Source organism: Hirundo rustica, chromosome 5, assembly GCF_015227805.2.
Source record: "Hirundo rustica isolate bHirRus1 chromosome 5, bHirRus1.pri.v3, whole genome shotgun sequence".
In the NCBI taxonomy this organism is placed as follows: domain Eukaryota; kingdom Metazoa; phylum Chordata; class Aves; order Passeriformes; family Hirundinidae; genus Hirundo; species Hirundo rustica.
In genome coordinates this window covers 42720271-42738970 of record NC_053454.1, presented here as the reverse complement: position 1 = coordinate 42738970, position 18700 = coordinate 42720271, and the positions used below count along the sequence as shown (strand labels likewise).

At 39.4% G+C, this 18700-nt stretch overlaps 1 protein-coding gene across 1 annotated transcript in view; it reads left to right on the top strand.

The window, feature by feature from the left end:
• Positions 1–1439: 1439 nt before the first annotated feature.
• PDGFC (platelet derived growth factor C) overlaps positions 1440–18700 on the top strand; it is a 123831-nt gene continuing 106570 nt past the window's right edge. Inside the window, exon 1 of the mRNA XM_040064519.2 lies at positions 1440–1814. Coding sequence (XP_039920453.1) covers positions 1697–1814 — 118 coding nt within the window. The 5' untranslated portion in view covers positions 1440–1696. The remainder of the gene's footprint in view (positions 1815–18700) is intronic.

The following is an 18700-nucleotide window of genomic DNA, read 5'->3' as shown; positions in this document are numbered from 1 at the left end:
TTTGGCTGAGGCAAAGAAACAACTCAGTTATATAATGGAAAGAGTTGGGTCAAAGGATAAGAAATTTATGTAGTGTGTGTTTGACACTCTGGCAATGAAGACTCAGTTTCTCTCTTGTATGTCTTACACATATCATAGAGCTATAGGCCCCCATAAATGTATAAGGCTGTATAGGTCCCCCATCCATCCCCAAAACAACTTTAGATATATGGAGGCTGAAGCCAAAAATTTAAGAAACCCTCCCAAAGCTTCTCAATCAAGACTAAAAGGTTTGTCCTAATTGCTTCTTTTGCCCTTCTGATAGCCAGTAAGCGTTTGGTCTTGTTACCCAGACCCACCACATAGCCACAGTTCAAGTCCTCCAGCAAGCCAGAAATGCCATCTCTAGAAAAGATCTCTATAGGTGCTGAACATCATCAGCCCTCTTAGTCCTCACCACCATTAATTGGGGAATACTCCTTGATATAATCTCAGTTCTGGTTTCTGGTGTAACAGCAAAAAGGAACCAAATCTGGCCTGCTTTATCTCACCAAGTACCACACAGCAAGGACAGTTACAAACAGTCGAACCTATGTTTCCATCTACTTATGTAACTGTTAGATGTCCTAGTTCAGGGTAACCAAAACAACTCCTAATACCACAATAAAATACCAAAACAAAACAAACCAAACAAACCCAAACAAACAAAGAAAAAAAAAAAAAAAAGTATTCAGAGACTTTTAAAAACTTCCTCTCAATGTTTTAGTTCCCACTACCAAAGGCATCCTCTAGATGAAATGTTTAACGGAGCATCAAGTTTCCAAGCACGAACCAAATTACCATAATAACAACCCAGTAAACAAATACTGGTAAGTCGGCACCTCGCCCTAATTACCAAGCGCCCAAACTGACTCCGGACCGCGGTGACCTGGGGTCCTCCTCGGCGGATTGAGCCCCCTTCGCGGGGCAGACGGGGCTGGGGGAGCCCCCCCGGTTCCCTTCCCAGCACCTGTTGCGCCGCCACTTGGCCGCAAGAGAGGGGGCAGCAGCGGGGGCCGCCCGCAGCCTCCTTCTTCCCACCGACAACTTCCCGGGGCGTAAACGGCCGCGCCAGGTGCCGCCCTCGCCGTGATGGGACGGCGGGGCGTGGGAGGGAGGGGGAGCCGGTAGGCACAGCCCGAGCCGGCAGCGCGGCCGCCGAGCAGCGGGCGAGCAAGGCGCTGGGGTGTGAGCGCGGGCTGCCCGCCCCCCGCCCGCCGCGCTGCCGCCTGACAGGTGCGCGCTCCTCCGCGCCGGCACCGGCGGCCCGCACCAGCCGCGGCTCCTCCGGCCCCCGCCCGCCACGGCCACGGATTGTTTAGTCCTTGGGAAGCTGGTCTGGGTCCAGATTTTCCTTTGATCCTTTTTTTTTTTTTTTTTCTTTTTTTTTTTTTTTTCTTTTTTTCTTTTTAAGAGAGAGAGGGAGGAAAAAAAAAAGAAAAAAAGAAAAAAAACGCCAAAGCAAAACAAAACCTGGAGACACAGAAAAGGGCTCTAGGAAAAAGTTTTGGATGGGATTATGTGGAAACTACCCTGCAATTCTCCGCTGCCAGAGCAGGCTCAGTGCTGCCTTCTCCCCAGCGGCGCAGCCCGCGCCGGGCGCCGCTGAGAGACGCCCGGGCCTCGGTGCCGCGCCGCCAGTGCCTGCTGTGCCGGAGCCCCTCGCCCCGCCGGCCCAATGCTCCTCCTCGGGCTGCTCCTGCTGACATCTGCCCTGGCCGGCCGGTGGCAGGGGGCCGTCGCCGAGTCCGATCTCAGCAGCAAGTTCTCCTTCTCCGGCGCCAAGGAGCAGAACGGTAAGGAGCCGCAGCGCCCGCCGCTGCGCAGCCCGGGGCAGGGCGGGGGCGGGCGCCCGGCCGGCGCGGAGCGGAGTGGAGCTCCCGTCTCGGCTCCGTTTCTGTCGGCTCCTCTCCTCCCGGCTCCGTTTCTGTCGGCTCCTCTCCTCTCCTCCCGGCTCCGTTTCTGTCGGCTCCTCTCCTCTCCTCCCGCCGCGGGGCGGGAGCGCGGCCCCGCGGGTGGCGGGCGCGGGGGCAGCGCGGCTCTGCCCGCCGGCTCCGGGTAAAAGGGCAGCGGCTCGGCGGCCGCGGGGGGAGCCCGGCGGCTCTCTCCTCTGCGGCACTTGAGGTGCAAAATGCGTCCCCTTCCCGTCCACCGCCTCGCCCCGCTATAGAAACAAACAAACTGAAAAACAACAACCTAAACCAAACAACGACACGCGCACCTTTGTACCCTAAATGCCTCTCTCTCGGGGGGTGGGTTTTTGTGTCTGCGCGTGAATGAGTGGTATTTTGTACGGGCTGGAAGCGAGCTAATCCTGCATAGGAAATGAGAATTACTTTCAACTTTCAAGTGTACCTGAAATGTTTAGAAAACTCTCAAATGCAAGTTCCCCTGGGCTGGGGTTGTGCAGAGCTGGAGAAAGACTCCTTTCATACAGTAAGGGCAGCTTCGGGGTGTGTAATTTGCTTAGCCTCTGAACTCCATATGATTTACATTATTCAGATTTTTAAGCGCCTTTCCTCTTGATCTGCTATTATGAAGTCATTTTAAAGAATACTTTACAAACTGTAATGTTATATACTGCATGAAACCACGCTTACTGTGGAATATCTAAAATTAAGGCTGTTAGCATGCATTCGTGGAAACCCTGGTGTTTAATGTACGGGACAGAGGGGGGTGTGTTTGAAAAATTTAGTACTTAGTACGTCAGCTAGAACAAGCTTTCTCCCTGGGTACAAACCAACACAAAAGGCCAAGCTGGGAGCTCTCAAAACTCTCTGAACTGTAATGAAATAAAGCAGAAACCCAGATTCGAGGCTAATTCAATTCTCTCAACTTTGAACTTGGGACTCCCCAGATAAAACTATTCTACATCATATCTTCTAATAGAAAGCAAAGTTTCAGAGACCTCTGTGAGTGGGTAGAATATGCAGTACACTAACAAGTTTGAAAGGGGGAGATTAATACTGCTGTGGCCTGTTAATGTGATGATATATGGCACCTGCAGACTGCTGGAGCTGCTGATCAAAGAGCAGCATGGGGATCAATCTCTAATCAGAGCAACTGTGAAGGGCCAGAGGAAAGTGATCAAAAGACTTAGAGGCTGGGCTATTCTGACAGGAAACCAATCAGACTTTGTGCACAGTACAGGAAATTATCTGCTCTGTGCGAGAAATCACTCACTTTCTACCCCTTCCCATCCTACCTGGTGTCTGGAAGCCTTAAGGCACCATTTTGTGATAAAATGGGCATGGCAATGACTTAACAGTAATGATGAGCTGTTATGTTGCCTTCTCTTAAATCTACATGGTGTGCATATAGAGCTTATCAACACACAGAGTATTGTCATTTGCTTTAACTTTGTCAGGACTGGAAAGAAACCTGCTATGCTGCCAGTCTCCTCTAAAAGATTTGTTCTAGAGTAATGCAGCTGGGCCCTGAAAGGCCTCCAGGGTGCAACAATGGGAGCACAACAGTGTAAGAGGTAGATCATACAGCACAGAAGCAAAACTGGTGTTAAGTCTGTGTAAGTATTCATGACAGTGCAGACTGGATCCTGTTCACATATATCAGAAATGCAGCTGCCTTAGGTCAGGCTTCAAATGGTTTGCAATGGAATTTGGCACGCTCTAAGATACAGTCACTGCGTCTTAGAACACATGCAAAGCCAGGAGAAATTTTATTTAAAAAAAAATGCCCTGAAACTGTATTAGGTAGTAGTTTATACTCAGAACAGTCCAGGTTCCTCTTGTACCTTACTTTAAGTTTGCTTTACAGTTGTTCAATTGCAAAGCTTACTTTAAAAATTTGCACAAGTTTAAGTATAGCTAAGTACCAACCTCTGATTTTTCTTAACTGATTTTAATTATTTGGGGGATCAGTAACACTAGTCAAACCAGTTCTTACTTGATTTAATTAGAGTGATTTTTACACTCTGCTGCAATCTAAAGATTGTATAGCTTTTAGCTAGAGGCAGGTTAAAACTCCCTGGAGTATGAGAATGAGATATTGCTGTTCATGTGCCAAATAATCTCTGGTCAGGAGAGAGGGAGATTTTTTTTGCTCACGCAGTCTACAAATAAAAATTCTGTCCTCAACTTGTAAAACTTCTAAGTGGCCAAGAAGTTTTGCAGTAGAATGGATTAGTGTTACTCAGCTGCACGCATGGGTGCTATAGCTATATTGCTTCGAGGTGGTGCTGAAGATGCCTGTGACCAGTTATTAATTCAGTGGGACTGCTTGTGTTTCAAAGGGTAAGCATGTGCTTAAGGACTAACTAATATTTACTTATTTAATAACTGAATTATATTAACTTCAAAATTACAAGTTTGAACTCAATTTATTTGCTAATTGTTTGCATAAGAAGCTCTCTTGTTTTTGCTGCATAGTGAATATTATTTTAGGTGGCAATTTCCTAGTGTAAATATTTTTTTGCAATTGTAAAGTAAATATTTTAGGACACTGTGTTTTGCTGGTACCTCCTGGAAATTCAGTGTGTTGGTTGCTGTGGGGCCAGTGTAGCTCCATTTGAAACCACTTAAAACTACCTCCCTGTTTTTATTTGCCTGCCCTCTGTTATAGTGAGATTTTCTTTAAGAACAGGTTTTATTTGTAATTCGGCTTGAAAGTAAGGGGCTTTATATGGTTTCTGTGAAAAAATCCTATTTATCTTTAATGTTTTTATTTTATTCCACCGAGTAAATAATCGTCTGTAGGATCAAAGGAGTTTATGCAACAGTTTTCTGGGAAGTAAAGTTGTAGTAAATGGTGCATGTAGTGAGGGTTTCCATTTATCTGGGTGGATTTCGTCTCTACAATTCTTTGTCAGGTTATGCTTTGAAGGGTTTTTCATACTTAGGTGGCTTTATCGTTTCTCTTATGGCTCTTTGATGTATTTGCTACCAGTTTTCCATATTGAAGCAAAGAGTCAAGAAAAATTGAATGCTCAGTTACTTTTAAATCACAAAACTGAATGATGTTGTAGATGGAATTTGATTAATTGGATGGTTTACTTTTATTTTCTTGCTTCTTTTTTATCTACTTTTGACTGCTGTTTTTGACACAGGCTGTTTCCATAGCTTCAGAAATGTCAGGAGGATATTGGTAGGTTGAGTACTGTGAATGACTTAATTCTAGTGATTTAACTCTGGTAGTCCAGTGCACCTGCTTATGTGATGTTATTAGCTTAATATGGATTTCATTACAACATGAGATGGCAGGAGAATCTAAGATCTGTTTTCTTGGCTGCCTTAGAACAAAATGCAGTAAATGTTTAAAGTAATTCTGCCAAGCTATCAGCTGTTACCAGTGTATCTGTAGAACATAATGTAAAACCTACTGTTGGATGCCATAAGCAATGATGTGTACAGCTTATGTGGTGTGTACATTTCAAGTGTGGTACTGAGTGACTTCAGAAGGCTGAGAACCTGAGGTCAGTTAGAAACTCACCAGGACCAACTAAACAGACTGATTTTCCTGCAGTCAGTTTCGAGTATGAATGAACTGCAGTAAACGGAGTTGCTGAAGTAAGTCTTAGAAAACTGAAGCACTTACTTGATTTCTGTCAATTCTGCAGCGCAGGTAATGTGTCAGTCATGATCTGTCTTTTCACAGATCTCAAAAGGAATTAGGTTGGTTTTCTTCTTCCTCCACATGAATGGAACACCCTAGTAAAAAGTTTCACAAACTGAACACTTCCTAATCTATTTCTTAATTCTTCTGAATTGGGAAAGATTTATGTGGCTTAAAAACCCCAAACCCAAAAGTTTGTCCTTGAGACAGAGTTTGAAACTTGCATATTTCAGGCCGTCCTTGGGAAAAGCTGGATGTGGCTGGAACTGAGTGAGTAGCTGAAGTGCCAGAGGAAGGTTCTCTTATCTCCTCAACGTGAGCGTGGCCTGCCACACCTACTCTGAACCACATAGAGGATTCCTTGATTTGCGTATCTCCAAAGAGAGCTCCCAGTTGATTCAGGAAGGGGGACAGCATCACAGCAAAGAGTTTCTGATTAAGGTCCCTTAACTTAGGCTGAACATCGGAAAAACGTGAGGATGTCCAGGTGATGCAGCCCATTGAATCCTTACAGGCAGGAATGTCGGTGCTTTTGCTTGAAGGCAGTCATTTGACTGCATAATAATCTCTTATAACTGAAGACTTTATTGCAGTGTGATGCCACTTCTACTGGTTCACGTTGAACTGAAGAGTGCCAGCACAGCCTATTGACTACTGCTGGACAGCAGAAATTGTCTTAGTTTTGAAAAGATAAGGAAGTATAATAGATAAGCTGTGTCATATGAGGGAAAACTTGATAGCGATGCAATTTTTCTCAAGTTAAATCTATTTCTGCCTTGTCCAAGGTTTGTTTTGTAATGTTTTAAAGCTGTTTTCCTGGAATGTAATGGGTTACAGCACATCCTCTTTTGACTTTAGGCAGAAGATTGTGGCAAATTAGAGAAGATGTTCAATGCTACAATAAATTGCAGAGGAGGAAGGTTCATAAAACTGGGGATTTTTGTAGTTGACTTCTGGCATATTGTTTACCATTCAGCAGAGTGATGCTTGGGACTTCTCCTTAGTCCTGTTTCTTCTGTTAGGTAAAATAAGTTTTTAAAAGCACAGACCTTTTACTTCTTGTCCCAAATATGTAGTAATTCCAACCTGTCCATGTATGTTTTTAGGGGTGTAATGGAATTTAGAATACAATGGAATTAAGTGTAAAATTGAAACTTGAATGGATTTTAGTGTAAAATCTTATATTTGCATTAACTAGTTCTCATTAAGTTTGCAGATTGGACTTCAAAGCTTTATGTCATGTTGTTTAGAGGGTTTTTAGTTTGTCTGTCAGTCAGATTGAGTTTTATAAAGGAGAAGAAACACGAGGCATACCTTGAGTCAGGGACAGCTATATTGCCAAAGAGCTTACGTTGATCTTTGTCTTCACATAAACATAATGTCTTTTATATCTTAAAGCTTCATCCAAACCCTTTGAGTCTTAATCGTTACATAGTCAACATGTAACAGCAAAGTACTGGTTTACATCACACAGCAGTGGCTGTGCATTACAGCAGTGGTTTTGGGGGTTTCTGTCTCTTTTGGGTGATTGCTGCTTTTGGTTTTTGTTATGTCTGGCAGTTCCTGATTCCTAGAAAGAGGATGTGCTGAGCAAGCCCACTTCCCTTATCGGGAAATGAGCCTCTTCAATTGCTTTATAGATAGCTCTTGGCTTTACCAGCCAGCTATGCCTTTGCTTTTTAGTCACAATGTGTATGCCATGGGAAATACACTTCTTGGTGTGTAAGCATCTTAAGAATTGGCCAGTACAGATGTAGCCTTTTAGCAGAAAAAGTGTGACTTAGAAAAAGTTACTGGAACAGAAAGGAAGTAGAGCTTACACATAGAAACATAGTTATTTTAGTAGCACTTCAGCATCTGTATGAGTGCTTTGTTGTTTCAGAGAAATTATTTGCACGTTAAAACTTACTCAGCCCTGTCATTCCGTTTTGAGGATAACTTTTTCAGCTTGTGTTTGAATGTGAAATGCTTTTATTCAAGTAGGAAAGTGAAAATTGATAATGTGTATATTGTGAAGCTAAAATATAAATTGGTGTTTTGAAGGGGCTTTCTTAGACTGAGGGATGTTATTTTATGATGGCAATGCCTGGAAAATTTGTTCCTGGCTTTGTCCATAGACATTCAGGCCTTAGGGTTCTTCTGATCACCTCTTCATGACGTCGTTCTAATGATATTTTTCAAACAAATCTTCAGTGTCACATTGGGTTATTTGTGTTCATTTTCATGATTTTATAGCAAAATAAGAAGTCTTATGTGTAAAGGTACCTCATCTTTAGCAAAGCATGTGTGCAATAACAACTCACTACATTTCCATGACTTAATCAGTTTCTACAGCAGTTGGTTGGCTGGGTGAAAAAAAGCCGGACTCTCGATGCTCTGGGAGAAAGTCTTAAATACCAAAAGTATAAGAACTATTTGAAAACTAGTATAAGCAAAGGAGAAAGCCCAGCTAATTCCTCGATCTCCTGCAAGTTTTCTGCATTAGGGTTTGCAAGTGCTGTTTGGTGTTGGTGTGGGTTTTTCGATGGTTTGGTTTGTTTGTTTGTTTGTTTTGGTGTGGTGGTTTTTTTTTTTTTTTTTTTTTTCCCCCTGAGCTTAATTAGTTCTCTTCCAGCTATTCCATCTTTGTTGAGCATACCCTCAGTTTTGGGCTTTGGTGTCCGCCTTGCTTAGGCATGACCTTATGTTTGCTCTGGTCTTGGAGCCTGTTTGGCTTCTTGCTGCTGTGGAACTCACAAGTCCTGTGAGTGTGTGCCACCCCAAGCCATGGCAATGTGCTTTCACCTTTGCTGACCAGACCCTCATGTTAGCTGGCTGCAGCTGAAATTAACTCCTCAGCTGTTTAGCTAAGTCTCTTTGAGCCACTGGGTTATTATTTCACTCTGTGGCTATTCTCATTCTTGTGAGCTAATTTAAGACTGTGCAGGTTGACTCTGCAGTGAGGATTTTCACAGTGATGGTTGCTGCTTTTGTTTTCAGAATTTTATTTTCTTTCTGCTATTTTTCTATGCAAGTCTTTGGGGCTGGGGAAAGAGGATATGAATTAACATCCCTTTAATCCAGTAGAATACAGGCAGAAAGAGAAATGAAATAAGAAAAATTTCAAAGGTTATTTCCCATGAAGTGGCACCCTTTTATACTACCGAGAATGAGAGTTGCAAGGGAATAATCAATATCACTTTCTTTTTTTTTCCTGTGGCATTGTGGCTTTTAGTGAATTAATCCTCATAAAATATTCATTAAACTTGTCATTTTGTGGTAAATTCATTCAAGGTATCATTATAATCATGGATGTTTATAAGGAGATTCTTCTAGGCTGAAGGTCACCTCTGTTCCTACCTCCCTGAAAGCCCAAAGTGCTGAAATTTCTCCTTGAATTAGTTAAAACTGGTTATTAACTGCATTGAAACAGCATGCCAGCATGGCTCAGTTTGATCACTGTTGTGCAGATGTCTCCATATGAAGTGGAGGGTACCACTGATCCTGAATAAAGCTTGGTAAAGGCAGGCAGGCCAGAGCTTTCCTTTGGTCATGCACCTTGCCAACATTGTGGCTGGAATTAAAAATAATTTAATTTTTTAGGGCTTGGTTTTCTAGATGACCAGTGCTGCTGGTTGGGTATCTATCCTAATATGTTCCCTATGATGCTACAGTACTACTAAAGGAAATTTTGAGTGCTGGATCCCTTATCACCCTTATGTGGGTTTTCTTGAAACCTTAATCTATTTGTCTCAGAAAAAGCAAAGAATGTCTTGGGAGGACGACACAATGCTGCTTGTGTTTTCTGTACATTTAGTTCCTTTTGACATTGCTGCTGCTGTAGTATTCTTATTATGAATTGGCAATAAGTCAAGCTAGAAGGTAGTGGGGGCAAGGAATTAGGATTTAGGTGCTGCAGTTAATTAGGGAATTGGTCCTGTAAATTATAAATGGGCTTCAAACTAGGTTCAGGCAGTAAAAGGTAAAGGAGTGGTGCCCTTTCTGTAGTTTCAATATTCTACTTCTTTAAACCATTATTCAGTTTGGCACATATCAGCAAAGTTGTAATTTTCTGTGTGTTTTAAATACCAGAGAGTGTCATGTTTGAAGAGTAGTTTACACTGAAAAAATTATTTTGGAGATGCTGTTAGCATACCTTCCCTGTCAATCTGTGGCTCCTAATTTCTCTATTTCAGCATTATTTTTTTAAAAACACCTATAGTGGGTGGAAGAGGTACTTATTTCTGAACTAATGCATGATATCACTTGTTTCAATTGTTATCTTTAGTTATAGTCCTTTTCACAAAACTCAGTTGTCCAGTGTTTTTACTAAACTGTTATCTAGGGGGTTTCACTGGATGAGCTATTGTATGATAGCAGCTAGAATATCTAAATTTGATTATTATTATTTTCTATTTTATTACTTTTTCTCCCCCAGTATATTACTCTGTGTAACCATCCAACTGTTTTCACCCTTGTTCTAAGCAATCGAAGGCATTAGTCATAGGGGCTCCAAGTTCCTCCTTGGATTGACAAGGAAACCAGCACTTATTTTATGCAATAGTTAAACATTACAAAAAGACATATGGCACAGGAAATTCTTTTGCTGTGGATGAAGGTATGGCATTTCCAAAATGAAAGTGTTGTTCTGACTATTTCACCAGTAGTGGAGAGTTATATTGAGGCCACTTCCATCTGCAGAGAATCTGTTTCACTTGCTTGTGGTTCTGGGGCTCGTTCAAGTGCTCTAAAATGAAATAAAAGGAATGGATGTAATAACTTTTTTATGGAAAAGTCATAAAAAGCCACAGGGCCATGTAAACAAATTGGGTCATTTGCAAGATGTTTAAGTGATGGATATTCAGTCCAAATTCAAAGGTGTGGATTAGGTTTTTACAGTCATCTTGACTGAATTTTGCACTCAGCAAGGTTTTCTTTCTCTGCCAGGAGTGTCTTTGACACTACAGATGACAAATTTTCAGAAAGAGTGTTTTCAAAACATTTCAGTGCATTCAGAGTAAAGCCAAGTTGCAGGAGAACAATTCAGTGCTATGATTTGTTATTTTTCTAGGTGAATGAGGAGCCTTTCTTGATCTTCATGGTTACACTGCAAAACTGTAGTGGAACTTTGTAGTATTCCAGTATTTTCCTGGGAAAATCAACTAAAAGTTTCCCCTCTGGATTCAAACTTGCCTGAACTAATTACAAAGCAATCATTTTGGCTCCCTGCTCTGTCAGTATAATTGGGTTTGCACAGAACAGCAGTGACTGTGATCCAAGCTAAGCTGTGTTAGTCACAGAAACGTGTGAGTATCTCATTGAAGCACTGAACATGATTATCTATGGTGTGTCGCCTCACCAGGCCCTCCCGACTCACTTCATCACTTCTTGGAGAGGAGTGAAAAAGTGGAGTGAAAAAATATGATAACTAAGATTTCTGTGTGTTAAGATGTGGGTCATTTATTTGCTTTGATGTAAATATAAGCCTAAGGATGGACAATTTTCTCACATTTGGGGGAGGGGTATTTGTGTTAAGTACTATGGGGTGCTCCCCTTCTAAAAAGACATGTTTGCTGTCTTACTACCGAAGCAACTTCAGTTACCTTTCATAACTCTCCATGCACTAAAATCTGCAGATCATTTCAGAAAGAAAATAACTTTGCTAAGCACAGGTTTGGCATTAGTAGTAATTAACTGTAAACAGGTGAAGCTCTGTATTTCTATGTACAGTGCTGTTGATGTATCTCTTAGATGCTTGATAATGTACCTGTGAAACGAACAGTTGTTACCTGGAAAGTGTATATGTGTGATTATGCAGCATTTGAAGAAGTCCTCCAGAAAGGGATTTGAATGAATGTTGCATCAGACAGTATCAAGTGTCAAAAGTTTGCAAGTATATTATTGGCAAATTGTGTTTCAGAAATAAGCTTTGGGGAAGTGGTCTATCTTAATATTTCAAGGCTTCCATGTCTTACTACTTAGTTGGTCTGTTGTTAACACAGGTAATACCCAACAGAGGTACATACCCAACATTTCTGTTGCTTGTGAAACTCTAGTGGATCTGCAAGGGATGTAGAACCTCTTAATTGACAGCTAACAAGTAATAGCTCCAAAACAAACATTAACTCTATGAAAGCAGATTAAACTGTTGGGTATGACCTTGCCTAGTCTTTTAAAATATGTCTAAGGATCCTTGATGGCCTTGCTTTCTTTGTGTCATTCAAAAATCCCAGGCCCAAGGTGCGCTGCATATTTATAGGCAGACTGGAGTCTGAAATTTTAAATACTCTAAAAATTTCTGCTAAGCACTCACTATATTTCTCACAGTACTTGCTGTTGCGAGAAGTCACAAAGTACTTGCCTGTCGTGCTAATGCAACCTTGTAGCTATTCCTTTTGAAACAGAGACTGAATTTGTAACCGTTGAGTCTTTCAGCAATCCTTACATATCTGCCTAAGAACCTTTATAAAGATTGGCATAAGATACTGAGAACTTTTTTTTTTGCTGTCGTTTCTTCCTTGGGAATCGTTAATCTATACCTGTTCTCAGTACCTGTAAGAACTGGTATGTGTGTGATGTCCCAGACTTCTGAAGAACTGGGAAGTGGGCGTCCCAGGCTGAATCCAAACAGTACTGGCTTAGAGTTTGAGTTCAATTATTTTCATTTGAAGAGACACCACTGAGATTGTCTTTGATACTACCTAACACCTCAAGAATGCCACATCTTGGCAGAGTATGATATGACAGTAAAGAGAGCTCTGTTGCTTAAATACCTACCTGATTTGCAAAATTTTCATATTGCTTGTGGGGAAAAAGATGGTTTTACGTAGTTGTCAAGTAGAAAGATAAACATGTTTCTAAAGCACGTGCCTGCCTTATCAGCAAGAATCTTACGAAACTCCTAGTTGACTTCATTTGTCAAGATGCATATGGAGATCCGTGTAGTGGTAATACCCACTGAAGTAGCAGTGAAATGTTTCCAAATTGTTATTGCTTTTACCATAGTTACATTACCAAAATCTGGACCTAGTTAGTCGTTCACACTGGAGAAAGAAGCGATGATGTGCTAGTAGTATATCTAACACTGACCATTGATTTTATGGGATTTTTAGCTTCTCCATAAGTTTGGGGATCTGTCTTTTATTAAAAATACTGTTTGCAGGTTGGATCAATGTCCTTGAATAAAGTTGGTTTCTCTTGCTCATTATGGGGAAAAAAAAAATCCAGATTTGTTAATGGTTCTGATTCATCTGAGATGCTTAAAAGATTTCACTATAGGAGGGAGGCTTTGTTTTCTTAAGGACAGTTTTAACAGCCCAACATTTCTTTCTAGCAGCAGTTACTCAGTAGATGGTCATGAATTATTCAAATTTATGGTTATGTGCATTTATGTGTGGTGTATTCGGACATTTTTGTGTATGTGGATGCTTGATAAGTTTGTTATCATTCTGTTTCTTGAGGTTTGTTCTTGGGCTAGGATGACCTGTTCAGATTTATTCAGTTTTAAGAAGTGCTTGGTGACTGTATGTTCAGTATTTGCATTTCAGATGAGAATGTGTTCTCTGTAGTTTTTTAGAAAGCGAGAATCTGAGAATATCTTGTTTTAAGTTGGCTTGGGCAAGCATTGGTGAATATTGGAGCTAAAAGCATTTTGACTGAATTCAAGGTGGGCTATCAGTGTGTTAACAGGTCCTAAAACTTTCAATAAATTGTGTAAAGTTTAAATATTAATCTTTTATGTGTACATGGAGATCAACTAATGCTAGATAACATGACAATATTTATTTTCAGTTTCTTGGGTTTGGAAAGAATGGAAACTTCTCTGCTCTTCTGCATGTCAATGGTTCTTAAAATCATTTAATTCCAGGCAATAGTGACTGTTGAACATGTGTATCATCAGCCGCATTCAAGCTGCATATTGAGCTGTCTGCTCCACAGAGGGATGATGTGTGGCTGCAGAAGCTTCACACCATCTGATTTTGGCATTTTGTGTGTACTCAGATGTTGCTACTGAATACAGAAGCTATTGGTTTGAGTCCTGATTCCCCAGCCCTACTTTATCTTCAAAAACAACTCTGAAATACATAGGAGATGTATTGGAGTGTGCATGATCACTTACTTATTGATAACTAATTTATTAAAAACAATTTTTTGTGCCTCTACTACATTCCATTGGCTGACCTAAGACTTCACAGTCAACTAAAATATAATTATTTTCAGAGGTAGCTGGTTTTTGTCAGTTACCTTTTTTCCTTTCCATTGTTTTGCTGAATATTTGTTACTTTGAAGCTCAAAGTCTACTCTAAAAGATATCTTGTAACATACTTAAATAAAAGCAAGCTGTTATCAAAAATATTACCTCTGTCCCTTAACATAAAAGCAGTTCTAAACTTGCTAATTACTGTAAAGCATGCTGTTATACCTACTAGCAATTTATTATGCGTACTAAACATATATACTTTGTTTATAAATAGTGTGTTATCAGCTGACTAGCTCTAATCCCTGAGCTTCCCCACTGACAGTACTTTGGATTGGAGAGATGTAAAAGATGCAAGGATATATTGTGGAGTTGTTCCCTAAGATACACAAAAAGGCTTGATCTTGTTTGAGGAATTCTGTTGAAGTTGGGAAGTGATTTGATCGAGTTAGAATGAAAAAATTGCATGATGCACATTTGCAAGATCAAGACCTTGTCATTAATTCAAAGCCTGGAAAAGGGAAACATCTTGATGGCTTCCTTTTCAGATTTTTGATTATATCCATTAAATGTGAAATAAAATTCAGCAATTGTGTTCATGTTTGCTATAGTGGCTGTGCCTGTCTAGCTATAAAAATCATTTACTCCATCTGAATTACTTCTTATCTGAAAAAATCCCCAACTAATAATGGTTAAAGGGTAATAAAGTTTATTTATGTATAATAGTGTTTGAAAGATAAAAGCTAATCATGCTTTCATATTTTAAGTTTTATTTTCTTTTATAGCTCTTCTACTCAGTAATCTAAGGAATCCAAGCTGTATGCTGAACAACAGGATCTCCACTCCATTTACAGTAAAATACTAATAGATATGAATATCTGTGCTCTTGATAGAAATTTGATGAAAACTGTAACAAAACCTCCATACTTCTACCTTTACGACATGAGAGAAATGCTCTTTTTTTGCAGTTTACAGAATAGTTGAGCAACATCAAGTGTATTAAAGCATGAGGGGGTGGTACATGTTGAGAGGTAAAGACAGAAATGTGAAAGAAGTCTCTGTTGAAAGTTTACAATAGAAGAAACCAAGAGGCTGTGACAACACTGCATAGAAATTGCTTTTCTCTGTATCTTTTTTCCTTACTGTAGCAGAGAATGAAGAAAAGGTCTCCAGCACAGTAGCTCTTCTTTGATGATTACTGAATGGGGATAATTATTTTTTTCATCCTGTGGTGTATGAGGAACTTATTTTACACTGCTAGTTTGATAGCACCTGATTTTTCCCATCATTTAGAGGTATTTAAAAGGGGAGTTTGGAAGATTTTTGACTGTTACGGGACATGAAACTGTAAACAGCAAAGACAATGATCAATTCATAAACACTGCAGTATGCTGGCTTGGTTTGTCCTCCGCTGACAGCTCTTTTTGGTGGGCTGTTCCTCAAAACATAGGGTGTGTATGGCGGTGGTTTAAACAGGTAGTTAATCAGGGTTCATATCCCAGGGAGTGAAGAGAGAAACATTCTTTCAACTGTTAGTTTTTTTCATGCTAAAACATTTTCCAGTGTCACCTAAGCGTTTATATGCCTGATGAACTACAGATAAACTAGCTGATGCTTAGGTTTTTTATCAATATTGGATTCATAATATAAGCAATCTCAGTTTTCCTGTGGTTTTTTCCTGGTGTACCAAAATTAAAATGTGAGACGTGGCCTTTCAAATTGCTTGTCTTTTGTGTAGCCAGTGTGTCTTTCAGGGATGGCTTTGTACCAATAATCGTCATTATTTTAAGCAAGAGGAAATTATTATACTTTTAGAATCAAGACTGAAGCATTTAAAAAAGGAAACCTAATGGCAATTGGAAAATAATATATCTCTCTGAAAATTATTAATATATTTAGTTTTATTTAGTTTTCTGGCACATGCTTATGCTGCCACTAGGAACTTGATCTTTAAAGCCAGAGGAGGGAATGTAACGAACTGCTCAGTGGCACCTCGGTGCCAAGATAGATTCCCTGCAACTTTTTTTTTTTTTTTTTTTTTTTTTTTTTTTTTTTTTTTTTTTTTTTTTGTTATTCCTGGCACTGTTTTAACAAATGATTTCATAATGCCTGAAATGTTTCTGAGGATAAATAAAATTGCATCCAAGGCTTCCTTTCTTCCTGATTTTTTTTTTTTTTTTTTTTTTTAATGTGTGTGTGTGCGTGCATATGTGTGTTTTTGAGGTTTTTTTTTTTTTTTTTTTTTTTTAAATAAACTGACCCCTAAGGTAAAAGTGTGCAAACCAGACAGTGGTTAAAGGGTTGCTTTTTGATTAGGAAGGTCAGCAACTTGCACCTGCCGTAAAGATTTTAATCAGAAATGGTTAGATGTGTATTTATATATGGATTGGGAAAACAGGAAAAAAAAGGAGGTTTGGTAATTTCTCTGCCTGTGAGCAGCCCTGGAGCCTCTGGAATCACCTTTTCTAGAAATAACAGTTCTAATGGTCAGCATCAAGCTTGGAGTGCTCAGCTAGTATCTGCTTTCTGTCGGAGTTAGAGAAGCACTAGAGGGAAAGATCTTGCATCCTACTGGAGTTGTCTGGGGTGCACTTCCTGAAGACTGAACATAACAAAAAATCATCAGTCCTTTTGTTCAAGATGACTTGATAACAAAGAACACCCCATTAACAAAATGGGATTATTTTCTCAAAGAACCTTTTCTCAAAGATGATTATGTTTATGTTACTGCTACCTTTGGTAGCAAACAGTAGGGAGGCATCATAAGAAAGATGGTTTTAAAAGAAAAAGGCATCCAATAAAATGTCTATCTGGTAAATAATTTGTTATCTAGATATTTTCCATGAAAGATATTGATGGTTTTTAGCTAGGTAATGTGAATAAATGCTTTCTCTTCAGTAGAGGAAGAGGAGCTGCTTAGATGCTCTCTTTTGCAGTTCCATAAATTCTGTGTTTAAAAAATAGTGACAGTAGCAAGGCAAAAGTGGTAATATTATACAGATTCTAAGAATGTCTGTAAGCAAACAAAATCTAATACAAAGAAACTCCTTTCATTCTCTGACAATTTGTGTTTTATTTTTAACATGTGTACCCTTGTTCTTAAAATTCTTCCTGCTCTGGAATTTCCTTCAGCTCCAGAACTGAAGCTTTATGCATGTAATTCAGCTTTTCTGAATTTTATTCCTTTAAATAAGGAGTATTCCTTACTTATAGAGTATCTGGTACATTGGTTCTAGGTGTGATGTTTTCCCTACTTCTTCAAACCTCTATTTACAAATACCAGCTCAAATAAGCAATATTACATTCAAAGACATTGTGTCCAGAAAATAACTCTCTAAATAGCTTCACTTGTCTTTTTTAAGGTAAAATACAATATTTCTATGTTGTTAATTTCTGAGTTTAGGTATAATTCTGTTTTTTTTAATAGTTTTCTTATGAGTCGCTTTAGAATTTTACCATCTTGATCTCTCTGCAGAGGGTTATCTAATGATGAAGATGTCGCCTCCAACAATTGTATTCATATGCAATTTATATATGCACTTTTCAAGCTGTAGCTGTATATTAGGCTTTAGGTAGTGTCAACAACTTTCCTGAAGCACCTGCAGAAATCTTCCAGGATCACAAAGACCTTTTAAATGCTGCCTTGAGGCAAAAATGTTGCCAGGGACTTAATTTAATGACAGTTTCTCAGTATAACACTTCTCTTATATTTCTTGGTATCATGGCATCATTCAGGTAGTAACAAATCATGAGCTGTTAGCAGTTGAAAACACAAGGTTGAGGTTCTGTCCTTGCATCTTATTTGAAATTAGGTTTAGCTACTTCCCGAGTAGAGTACAGAGTTTAAAGGCTGTGCTTGTTTTCCATCTATATTGGTAGTGGAGGGGACATGAAGGCTCTTCTTTAATTGTTTGTGAGGGGTTTGTTGCTTGTTTTGTTATGTTTTTGCCTTTCTCTTCCCCCATTCATGCTGGAGGGTTGAGATGGTGACTGACATCCCCTATCACTTGCTACAGGTTAGAACACTGTTTTGACCAAAATCAAATTGGAGAATTGCTTTCTAAACACATAATTTTCTTGCTCTACAATAATGCCTGCAATTAGAGCAACCTTTTATTAACTACTTTGAGGTTCTTATCTACAATTTGCATCTGTTAAGAATGTAGTTGCTGTTCTGTTGCCTAGCTATACACAAATTTGGACCTGTTTTAGAATTCTTTGAGATATTTACGTGGAAGATGAGATTAGATGTCCATTTGTTAAATTTAATTTTTAACTTGGGGAAACTGTAGGGACCAGGGCTTGTAAACAGAACTAAAGTCTTTGAGAAAGAGAAGGGAAATGGGAAAGGATTATGGGCAGAAAAATTGCAAAGTTCACTCAGACGTGACTCCTATTTACCAAGAAAACATTAATTAAGAATTATCAATTTACCTTGTAAATATGGATATTTTTAAAGTAGTAAAACTTAGTGGTAGGTAGCTTATATAATTAATATCACTCTGAGGAGAATTCAAGAAACACTATTGTTGATTATAATAAAAAAGAAGTGCTTTGTATTTGAGATGAAACAATTTTATTAAAGGTATGCAAGGCAAGGTAATTAAAGATATGGAATATTATGTGAATTTTGAATATCATCAAATAATAATGAGGCCAAAAGGAAGAGATAAGGTTAAGTATAATGCTGTGATCTCAAGACTGTAGATTAAAAGAAAGCACTAATAAAGAAACCTGTGTGCCAAGGCAATTCCTTGAGAAAGGAGAGAAAGTTCTAGAGGGTAATAGCAGCCATTCCAGGCCAAATTAAAGGTGTACTTGGCTCAATGTGTTTTGTTTGACAATACCCAGGAAGGAATGTGATGGTTTTTCCCTGCACTGTTCTCCTGCCTTACAGTGTTGTAGGAGTCAGAAATTTTTATAAGTTACAGGGCA